Raw genomic sequence first — 9,915 nt, forward strand, 5'->3', positions numbered from 1 at the left:
TCCGCTTCGACTGGCCAGCTGCTGGTGACCAGCTCCCCCTCGAGCGACGCCCTGGCCGGGCTGAATCTCTCTCGGCCGGCGTCCTTCCTGCGCATTCTCCTCCGCACTCCGGCCGGCGATGACCTGATCATGCTCCCGGCCTCGTACCTGAAGACTTCGCTCATGAGCAACAAGATCAGCGCCAAGCAGCTGGTCCGCGCACTGGACCCCAAGTTCTCGGAAATGGAAATGCTCTACGAGGTGGAGAAGGAGAAGGACAAGGAAGCGTACGTCTTTGGGCGGGAGAGGGGGGGGGGGAGGGGGGGATCTTTTTGTGCCTCCTGTCCGGCCCGCGCCGGCCGCTGCCCGTTGACGACACGCCTCTGACCGCCCTGTGCATCCGGTCTGGCCCAGCCTTTACAAGCAGCTGGCCACGCTGGAGACCCAGCAGGACATCCGGACCTACAAGTTCGGCGCCCTCTACGTCAAGGACGGCCAGGTGGCCGAGGAGGACATGTTCAGCAACCAGCACGGATCGCCGGCCTTCAACCGCTTTATGTCGGTCATCTCCGACCGGATTGAGCTCAGCGGGTGGTCCAAGTTCCGCGCCGGCCTGGATGTCAGCGGTGGTGCGTCTGCGGCTCCTCCCTGCCTGGCACATCCATCCGCCCGCTGATCGAGGCAGGGGTGGACGGGGGGGGGGGGGTGCTGCCGTCTTTTTTCCTCCCGCCACACCATGCCCCGCAACTGACAACGCGTATTTGCCACATTCCTACGCGCGCGCGCGCGTGTGTGTCTGCGTGTACCAGTCAACACCACCGGCACGCACTCCTACTACACCGTGTACGAGGACCTGGAGGTGATGTTCCACACCTCCACCGAGTTGCCCTACCGCACGACCGACCGTCAGCAGCTAGAGCGCAAGCGCCACATCGGCAACGACATTTGCATCCTGGTGTACCGGGAGAATTGCACCGAGCCCTGGATCCCGTCCACCGTGGAGTCGGACTTCATCCGTGCGTGTGGCGACCCCTGTCCCCCTCTCTCCCTCCCTCTTCCCCTTCTCCCCGCCGCCACCGGCTGTGCATACGCACGTCTATCATGCCGCCGATCGCCCTGTATCCTGACGCGTGCTGCCCCCCCCCCCCCCCCGTCCCTGGCCGCATCGGTACCAGATGTCATCCTGGTGGTCGATGCCAAGGTCGCGGACCCGGAGAACCCGTGCGACGAGACCGATGTCTATTCGCTCTCGTGCGTCTGCAAGCAGGACGTCGCTCCGTTCAGTCCCCCTCTGAGCGACTCCTACGTCTACTCGCGCAGCAACCCCGAGCTCCTCCGCAACGTGGTCCTGTCCAAGCGTGCGTGCTCCGGCCCCTCGCCCCTCTCTCTTTTGCAGGCCGATCTCCCCCCCCCCCCTACTGGGACTGACCCCCCTCCTCCCCCATTCCCGTCGCACACACCCTTTTGCCCGTGCGCGTGTCTCTGTCGTGCGGCAGTCATCAACGGAGAAAACACCTCGATGAAGGCCCCGGTCTTTGCCAACAAGATGCGCCGCACCAAGCAGGCCGTCTACAAGAACATCGTTGTTTCCACTGCGCCCCCCAAGTCCTAATGCGGTGGTGGCCGGCAGGGGGGACGCGCCCCCTTCGCCTGCGCCGCGGCCCGGAGGGGGGGGGGGCCTGGGAGGCCAAGGAGGGGGGACATGCGCACGCCTGCGCGCCCCTCTTTCCCGTTCTCTCTTTCTCCCTCCTCCTCCCCCCTCCTCCTCCCAGCCGCATACCAATGACACGTGTGCGTGCTCCCCTCCCCCTGTTCCAGTTCGAGTCAACCCCTCGAACACACCGTCCTTGATATTTTCCATACACACACAGCCACTCTAGTAGACATGCCCGGGTGCCGGGGCGCAGGGAGAAGCCCAGCAGGAGGGAGGTTCTCCGCGGGCGGGGGGCGAGGGGGGGGGGAATAAAGCCCGGGGGAAATGCCCGTGGTAGTTGCAGTGGCAAGAGGGGGAGGGGAGGGTGCACCCTCGGGGAGGGGGGGGGAAGAAACGCCGGTGCCGCTGGCCGGGCCCCGCATTCTCTCGCCACACAACACGGGGGGGGGGGGGCGGGGGTGTCGGTCGCCGAGGCCCCCCCGGCGGTCTGGAGCGTCCAGGAAGGCCAACCAATCAGTGCGAGCAACGTCCCTGTTCCATATATGCCAACGAATCGACACCATCCGCCATGACCGTCTCTTCCTTCCCCGGACCGGGCCCGGCAACCCCCGCCCCCCCCCCCGGGGGGGGGGGAACGAGGGAGAAGGAACGGCGACGGCCGTGGCAACGGCGGGCCAGGCGCCGGTGTCCCTGTGCACGGGGCGGCCTGAGGCCCGCACTAGTCATTATTGACTGCAGCCGCCGCCCGCCCGGTCCCCCTCCTCCTGTGGGGCCGCGGAGGGGGCCGTCGGCCGCGCGCCTCCGCGTGCGGTGCCCGGATGGAGGGCGTGGCGGCACACGATGGGCGCGCGCGCGCGCGCGCCCGGACCACGGCAGACTGTCCCCGCCTTTGCAGCGGCCAGCCGGGAGATTGGGCTGGCCTTGGGTCGACGCGTGCCCGGCGGCTTTTCGGCGATCGACCCCCCCGCCCAGTACAGATCGTCCCTGTCAGATCCCTCCCCTGCTCCCCCTCCCCTCTCTGCCCCCCTCCATCTCCCTGTCCCTCTCTCTCTCTCTCGCGCGCACGCGCGCACACATACACACACGTACCCACGAGCAGCGCGCACACTCGCGAGCACGAGCACACAGACCCCCCCATACACACAAGGCCCAGTGGGATCGCACACCTGCTGCCGTGGACACAAGCCCGTGCGTGCTACTGGCCACATACACACACACACACACACACACACACGGAAAGATGGGCACACAGAAAGACAAACTCACACCATGCATCACAGCACTTCTATGCGAAGGACCCTACGTGCGGGCTTGCTCCTGCTCGGGCTGGTGGCCCTGCTGGCCGGCATGACCGCCGGCCAGCACCACCCCGCCGCGGCCATGGGCGTCCTGAGTGGCCATGCCAAGGGCAGCAGCCCCGATGATCTGGTCGCTCAGATTGCCACGCACCAGCAGCAGGCCTTCCTCATGGCCGCCAGCGGGGCCGATCAGCCGGATGGCATTCCCCCCCCGGCGGCCGGTGGCCAGCCGGAGGGCTGCCAAGCGCGCGGCCCCCGAGCCGATGCCACCGGGCCCGGGGCCGACACAACCGGGCCCCTGCTGGCTGCCGGGCGCCTGGCGCTGCTTCCCCTGCTGGCCATGGCGCGCTTTGTGGGGAACTTCTCCCGGACCTTCGTGGACTCCCTGTCGCAGGCCCTCTCCTCCTATGTGTTCGCCTCGTCACTGGCCCTGACCCTGGCCGGGATTACCACCGCCGCGGCCACCACCGCCCTCGGGTCCATCATGCAATGGGCCAAGCGCACCTCGCTGGCACTGATGGCCCGCGGCACCGCGGCCACGGTGCGCGTCAATCGCGGGACCCTCTACTACGGGCCCCTGGTGACCTGGCTCTCGCACCATGGCCACACCCAGGCCCGGCGCTTCCACTACGAGCCGGCCGTCATGGGCGGCGGACCCGGGGGCGCCGGCCCGGTCGGGCCGCCGGGGTCGGCCTCATCGCGCGGCGGCCGCCCCCAAGCCCGGACCCTGGCCGGCGATGTGACCAGCGTGACATTGGTCAGTGTGGCGCACACGCGCGAGACCTTCCGCGTGTGGCACGAGGGGACCCTCTTCTGGGTGAGCGTCCCGCCGGGGATCCAGTGCGCCCCGACGGCGGCCCTGATCGACAGCCAGTCGCCGCAAGTGGCCACCGGCCCCGGGGATGGCGGTGGCGGCGGCTCCCATCGGGCCCGGCCCGGGCTGGGATTCAGCATGCCCGGCGGGCAGCCGCCCCTCGGGGTGGCGGACATCGGGCCGACACCGGCCCGGGACAACTTCGCCCTGGGGCCGGATGGCGGGTCGGCCGGTGGCCCGGGCGGCATCGGCGGCCCGGGCGGCGGGTCGGCCTCGCTCGAGGGCACGGCGGCCATCGAGCTCCGGGCCTTGCGCTTTGACGGGCGCGCGGCCCATGCTGCCCGGTCATTGCTGGCCGAGGCATGGCGCCTGCATGCCGGCCTCTTCCGGGATACCCTGCCCTTGGTGGAGATCTATGTGGCCCGGTCGTTGGGGGGCCAGGTGACCGGGCCGTCGCCGGCCGGCAGCGCGCACCAGCGCCGCGCGGTCAACACCGTGTGGGACTGCCTCGGCCGCCGGCGCCCCCGGTCGCCGGAGTCTTTGCACCTGCCGCGGCGCATCTTCGCCGGGCTGGTGGAGAATGCCCAGCGCTTCCTGGCCGATGGCGAGTGGTATGCCGCTTGCGGTGTGCCCCACCGGCGGGGTACCTGCTGCATGGGCCCCCGGGCACCGGCAAGACCAGCACCATCATGGCCTTTGCCTCGGTCATGCGGCTGCCCATCTGCATCTTGAACTTGAATGCCTGTGGCTTTGGCCAGGATGGCTCCGACGCCGGGGGCGACCTGACACGGCTGCTGTCCTCGGCTCCGGAGCACTCGATCCTGGTGATCGAGGACATTGACGCGGCCATGCGCGATGCCACGGTGGAGGATGACCCGGCCACGGGCGGGGCGGCCACTCCCGGCGGCATGCCCGGCCCCGGGGCCGATGCCCAAGAGACGACCCCCATGCCGGCGGTTCGCCGCCGCCGGCCAGACCCAGGGTCCGGCTCGCGGCTGGTCCTGTCGGATCTGCTCAATGCCCTGGATGGCCTGGCCGCGCCGGAGGGCCGCATCGTCTTCATGACCACCAACCACTTCGAGCGCCTGGACCCGGCCCTCGTGCGCCCGGGGCGCGTGGACAATGTCATTGTCTTTGAGCATGCCCGGCGGTCGCAAATCCGCAAGATGTTCCGGTGGTTCTATGCCGGGCGTCGGGCCGAGCTGCCGGTCCCGGTGGATGCCGGCACCCGGATGGCCGCCCCCCCGGCCAGCGGCGCGGAATCCGACTCGGACTCCGACATGTCGGCCATCGGCGAGCTGCCCGGCATCCTGGAGGTGTATGCCTCGGACAGTGAAGATTCCGACTCCGAGGCCGAGGCCGAGGAGGAAGAGGACCAGGTGCCGGGGGGCGACGAGGCCCGACCTGTCCGGCGGTCGGCCGCCGCGGCCGGCGGCCGGACTTCCCGGCCGGACCGCACGCGCCCCACCCAGCAGGGTCTCCTCTCGCAGGAGGAGCTGACCACCCTGGCCGGGCGCTTTGCCCGGGCTCTCCCCAGCCGGCGCCTGTCCATGGCCACGGTGCAGGGGTTCCTGCTGGACTACCGCGGCCGGCCGTACGAGGCCGTGCGTCGGGTGCACCTGCTGGCGGCCAAGGCCTCGCCGGCGGGGCCCCATCACCGGGCCCTGCCGAGTGCCGGGCGCCGCCCCACCGAGCGCCTTGATGCCGGCCTCCTCCAAGTGGACGACGACTTGGACAACTGACCTGGCTTTCGCGCGCCCTCCTCCTTCCCCTCCCGTCTCTCACCGGAAAGGGGGAGAGCCGGGAGGAGGAGGAGGAGCATCCGACCACGATGTTTGTCCTTGGGCCGCGGCGCGGGCATTGCGCGCCCTCCGGCTCCCCCCTCCTCCGGGAGTCTGACGCCTGTGCCTCCCCCTCTCGGGGGCCGCGGGGGCGATCGGGGGGGGGGCGGGGGCCGGCAGGGGCACGCAATATACGCCCTCAGGTGCCCTCTAAAATAATACACGCACGAGTGATGACCCCCCCCCCCTCCCCTCTTCTCCTCACCACGGTCCGCCTCCTCCGCCGCCTCTACGCCCTCGCCGGCAAGAGGCTTACAGACCATCCGTGCTGAAGATCCATGCGACAATCTACGCCTTGATCATGTGTGCGACACGCGGAGGTACTCAAAAATGGGCGCGACCCTGCCCTGACGCGGGAAGAGGGCCTTGTGCTGTGGCGGCGGCAACCCCCGGCCCGGGCCCCGTGCAGGGCGCGGCGCGAACGGGAGCCGAGCCTCGATCTCCCCGCTTGGGACGCACGGTGTGTGCATGTCTCGTGTTGGAGGAGGGAAGAACAAGGTGTCATATGCGGGGCAGCGCCCAAGATGTATGGAGGGGGAATAAAAAATACTCACTTCGGGACCGAAAAAGGAAGTTGTATGCTGGCCAGCGGTTCGTCGGGCGTCCCTGTGCTCTGTCCCCCGCCCCCCCTTGCTCTTGGGCCGGCCTTCGCTCCCAGGGCGGGGGCCCCCCGGGAAAAGGGTGGACTGCTGCCTGCCCCCCTTGCGTCACCGTCAAGCGCGCGTGTGTGGGTGTGTGCGTGCATGGGTGAAACACACGACGCCCTCCGCCCCATGAGGCTGCAGGCAGTGCCCGTGCGTGTGTGTGTGTGTGTGTGTGTGTGTCGTTTCCGTCCGGGGGCCGGCCGGCGGGTCTCATGAGTGTGGCGCCGTTGGCCACGCTTGGTCCTTCGAGGGGATGACGGGGCGGGGGCGCGTGCCGAGGGGCGCGCACGCACAGTGCCAGACCGTCGCCGCGCGCGCGTGCGGGGTGCCCTTCGACGGGCGGGGGCTGGTTGCCGTGCGCTCTGCGGGAGGGAGGCTGCCGGCATCGTGTGGCGGTTCTTTTGGCTGCCCCCGCACCCGACGACAACACCTCTCCCATGTTTCCGGGTGTCTCTCCGGTGTGTCGGGCGGACGCGGGTCAGCGGCGGCGGCGGCCCCCCCCCCCCCTCCCTGACCGGCCCCGCGGCGGGGCTGGGGAAGAAGGGGGGCCAGTTGCGGCCCCGTGCGCGGCTTGCCCCTCCGGGGACTCGGCTTGGGTGTGCTCCTCCCCCCCCTTGGGCCGGCTGCCCTGGTCGCCGGCGCTCTGTCTGGGGATTTTTCTGGGGCTTTTTCAACCCCTCCCCGGCAGAGGGGGATCCCTCTCTGCATCAAGTTCATTTTGTTGGTGCATTGTCCATCTGATTTCTCTTCGGTGGTTCTTTTTTCATCATGGTATGCCTTTCGCCTCCTCCCCCCTCCTCCCTATGATGCCCCCCCCCCCTCTCTGCTTCTCGCATGCATGCACACCAGCCCCGCTCCTCCCCGCCGGCGCGCGCGTGTTCCCCTCTCCTCCTTCTCCTCCTCCTCCTCTCCCTCCCCTCGTCCATCGGTGTGCCTTCCCGCTGCCCCGCCTGGCGGCCGGCTTGCTTCGCGCCGGGCGGCGCCTCCCCCCCTCGCCTGGTCGGCCGGTTGGCCGGCGGCCGTTATCACGCCCGGGGCGCCTCCCGTCTCCTGCTCTGTCACCCGTGCATGGGGTAACTATTGCCTTTTGCATGGGGCGCTGCTGCGAGGCGGCTGTCGCCGCTTCCCCCAGGCGACCAACGGAGGCACATGCGTGTCTCGGCGCGCGGTGTGCGGCCGGCCCGGCGGAGAGAGGCCGACCGAAGGACCCCGAGTGTGGGGGGCCCTTCCGATGATGAGGAGGCTCGAGGCGGGGGCGGAGCAGGCATCGCGCTGCCAGGAGGAGCAGGGGGACGGCCCCGACTTGTTCGGATGTCCCCTGCATCCGAAGCACACACACACACGCACACACACGCGCACATCACCTCCCTTTTCCTTGGGGCCACCCATCGCCCCTCGTGCACGCGCGAATGCCCTCTGACCGTTTTTTTTTCACTTGCTCGCATGCGCCCTCCCTCTCTCCCTCCCTCCCTCCCCCGACGACAACAACAGGGTAAGGTTCACGGTTCGCTCGCTCGTGCCGGTAAGGTCAAGGGTCAGACCCCCAAGGTCGACCCCGAGGACAAGCCCAAGCCCCTCACTGGTGCGTTTTTCTCTCCCCCTTCCCCCCGGGTTCCTTTTCCTGTGTCGCTCTTTCGCATACTGCTCCCCCGCGCGCCGGGCCGAGGGGGGCAGCTCTCTTTTTCCGGTGCACTTCTCTCCTCTTGTCCTCTCGGGGCGCGCCCAGAGGGGGGCCGACCGGATCAACACATGGAGAAAGGGGGGGGTGACGGACGCGAGGGACAGGCGTCGTGTGTGTTCTGGCCGTGTGCCGTGTCTCCCTCGATCGCGGGGAGACGCTGGCACGGCCGTGTCCATGCGCGCGCGTGCGCTCCTCCTCGCATCGTTTCCCCCTCGCCATGCACACGCCCTCCTTGATCCGGCGCCGCGCGCCGAGGGGGAGGAGAGCGAGTCGCGCGCGCGCGTGCTCTGCCCTCCTGTCTCTCCTTCTCTCCCCGTGTTTTGCCGCGTGTCGGCGGCCGCCCCTGTTGGGGTCTTCCCACCTCCTCTGACACCTCCCCGCGCCGCGTGCTTTCCCCCTCCCCTCCTCTCTCTCTCTCTCTCTCTCCAGGCCGCGCCCGCCTCCGCGTCCTCTACAACCGCCGCTGCGTCCACGCTGTCACCATCCCCGGTGTCAAGCCCCGCATGAACACCGCCGCCATCCAGGCTCTCCGCAAGGCCAACTCCGCCCCCCGCACCGAGTAAAAGCGCCTCTGTCACACATCCTTGAGCTGATTGCTGTGTGACCCCCCTCCCTCTGGCGGCCGCGCCTCCTGCGGGGGGGGCGGCCCCCGCGCTCCTCCCTTCTCCCCGTGCGCTTCGTCCCTCTCCCTTTCCCCAAAGGCGCGCGCGGCGTTGGCACGTGGGTGGGCGCGGGCGGGGGGAGGGGGTGGCGGTGTTGTAGGGGCGGGCGTGCGCGCGCGCGCGCGCCCTCTCCGCTTCCCCTGGCTGGTGGCGGAGTGTTGTGCGACCCCTTCTCTCCCCGCTAGTGGTGCGGGGGGAGGGGACGCGCGCGTGTATATGTGTGTATCCTCCCCCCTCTCACCTCCCCCCCCTTCCGCGGGGGGTGGTTACACACTTGTGCGTCTCCCTCTCCTCCTCCTGTCACACACTTCGGTGTTGCACTATACGACCATTATTTCTCCCCCTCCTTTCTCTTGCTTTCGCCTTTTTCGCCGGGGAAGAGGGGGGACCCCAAGGGACCGAGACGAGGGGGGGGACATGTGTGTGTGTGTGTGTGTGTGCGCAGCCTCGAGCAAAAGGGAGGACGTGCCGGGGCCGAGAGGGAGCTGGGTGGGTGGAGGGGGCGCCACACACACGCACGCAGCACACGCCTACTGCCCCGTCGCGCTGTGCGTGTGTGTCCGTCCGTTCAGGAAAAGTCCCCACCAGCACGGCGGGCATGCTGCCGACGCCCGGCATCTCCCGTGGCAGAACCCAGCCGCAGGGGAGCGGCCGCTCGTCCGACCGCCCGAAGCACCAGAACACATGCGAGTTAAGGGTGGTCTATTAACCCAATGCGGCGGCCTGGCCCTTCCCCCCGCCGGCCCGCAGGGCCTTCATCTGGCCCTTCTCTTCCACTTGCCCTCGCCCCGGGAGGGGAGGAGCGCGGCGGGCAGCGGCGTGGCGCCGGAGGCCGATCGCCGGCCCAGGGGCATGGACTCCTCGCTGCTGGTGCCGCCCTGCCCGGCGCTCGACACATCGGCCAGGGTCCCGTCGTCGGACACCACCTCCGACCAGCGGCCCATCTGCAGGGGGTCGCTGTCGAGGCGCTTGTGGGGATCTCCCCCCCCACCATCGGCCAGCAGGGGCCGGGGGTGCTGCTCGGGGCCCGGGGGGGCCGCCGGCTGTCCCGGCGGTGGGGCCGCCGCGGCCGGCTGCCACCCGCTGTCCCGGGCCAGCAGGGCCTCCGGCAGGAGCTCGGGCCGGGAGATCGAAAGCCCACGCCGGGCCCGCCGGGCCGACGACTCCACCGAGGAGCAGGGGCCGGACACCTCCTCGGAAATGAGGGCACGCCATTGGTCGCAGGTGAGATGTCGCGAGTGCATGGTCCACCGATCCCGGAGCTCGTGGGCGGTCGGCTGGCGGGGGCGGCGCGGCGGGCGGGAGACTGTCAGTCGGGCCTCGTTGCAGCCATGCCCGTAGG

At 69.8% G+C, this 9,915-nt stretch overlaps 4 protein-coding genes across 4 annotated transcripts in view; 3 read left to right on the top strand and 1 right to left on the bottom strand.

The window, feature by feature from the left end:
• The window catches only part of H696_01914 (hypothetical protein), a gene marked incomplete at both ends in the record, with an annotated part of 4,821 nt that extends 3,230 nt beyond the window's left edge, over positions 1-1,591 (top strand). The window contains 5 exons of the mRNA XM_009495815.1: positions 33-266; positions 394-608; positions 789-995; positions 1,155-1,337; positions 1,476-1,591. Coding sequence (XP_009494090.1) covers positions 33-266; positions 394-608; positions 789-995; positions 1,155-1,337; positions 1,476-1,591 — 955 coding nt within the window. The remainder of the gene's footprint in view (positions 1-32; positions 267-393; positions 609-788; positions 996-1,154; positions 1,338-1,475) is intronic.
• A 1,311-nt stretch (positions 1,592-2,902) lies between these two features.
• On the top strand, positions 2,903-5,487 carry H696_01915 (hypothetical protein; the record flags this gene model as incomplete). The annotated part of the gene is made up of 2 exons (XM_009495816.1): positions 2,903-4,372; positions 4,423-5,487. The coding sequence occupies 2 exons, from the start codon at positions 2,903-2,905 to the stop codon at positions 5,485-5,487; spliced, it is 2,535 nt and encodes an 844-aa protein (XP_009494091.1).
• A 1,343-nt stretch (positions 5,488-6,830) lies between these two features.
• H696_01916 (30S ribosomal protein S30e) lies at positions 6,831-8,914 on the top strand. Its single transcript, XM_009495817.1, has 3 exons — positions 6,831-7,001; positions 7,722-7,812; positions 8,341-8,914. Exons 1-3 carry the CDS (start codon positions 6,999-7,001, stop codon positions 8,472-8,474), a joined length of 228 nt encoding a protein of 75 aa, XP_009494092.1. The 5' UTR covers positions 6,831-6,998; the 3' UTR covers positions 8,475-8,914.
• A 414-nt stretch (positions 8,915-9,328) lies between these two features.
• The window catches only part of H696_01917 (CMGC/MAPK/P38 protein kinase), a gene marked incomplete at both ends in the record, with an annotated part of 2,910 nt that continues 2,323 nt past the window's right edge, over positions 9,329-9,915 (bottom strand). The window contains one exon of the mRNA XM_009495818.1: positions 9,329-9,850. Within this exon, the coding sequence (XP_009494093.1) occupies positions 9,329-9,850 (522 nt within the window). The remainder of the gene's footprint in view (positions 9,851-9,915) is intronic.

This window comes from Fonticula alba, assembly GCF_000388065.1.
Source record: "Fonticula alba strain ATCC 38817 unplaced genomic scaffold supercont2.3, whole genome shotgun sequence".
In the NCBI taxonomy this organism is placed as follows: Eukaryota; order Rotosphaerida; family Fonticulaceae; genus Fonticula; species Fonticula alba.

Coding starts and splice junctions, on each gene's coding strand:
- H696_01916 (XM_009495817.1), top strand. Junction 7,813..8,340: donor CAAGCCCAAGCCCCTCACTG/GTGCGTTTTTCT, acceptor CTCTCTCTCCAG/GCCGCGCCCGCCTCCGCGTC.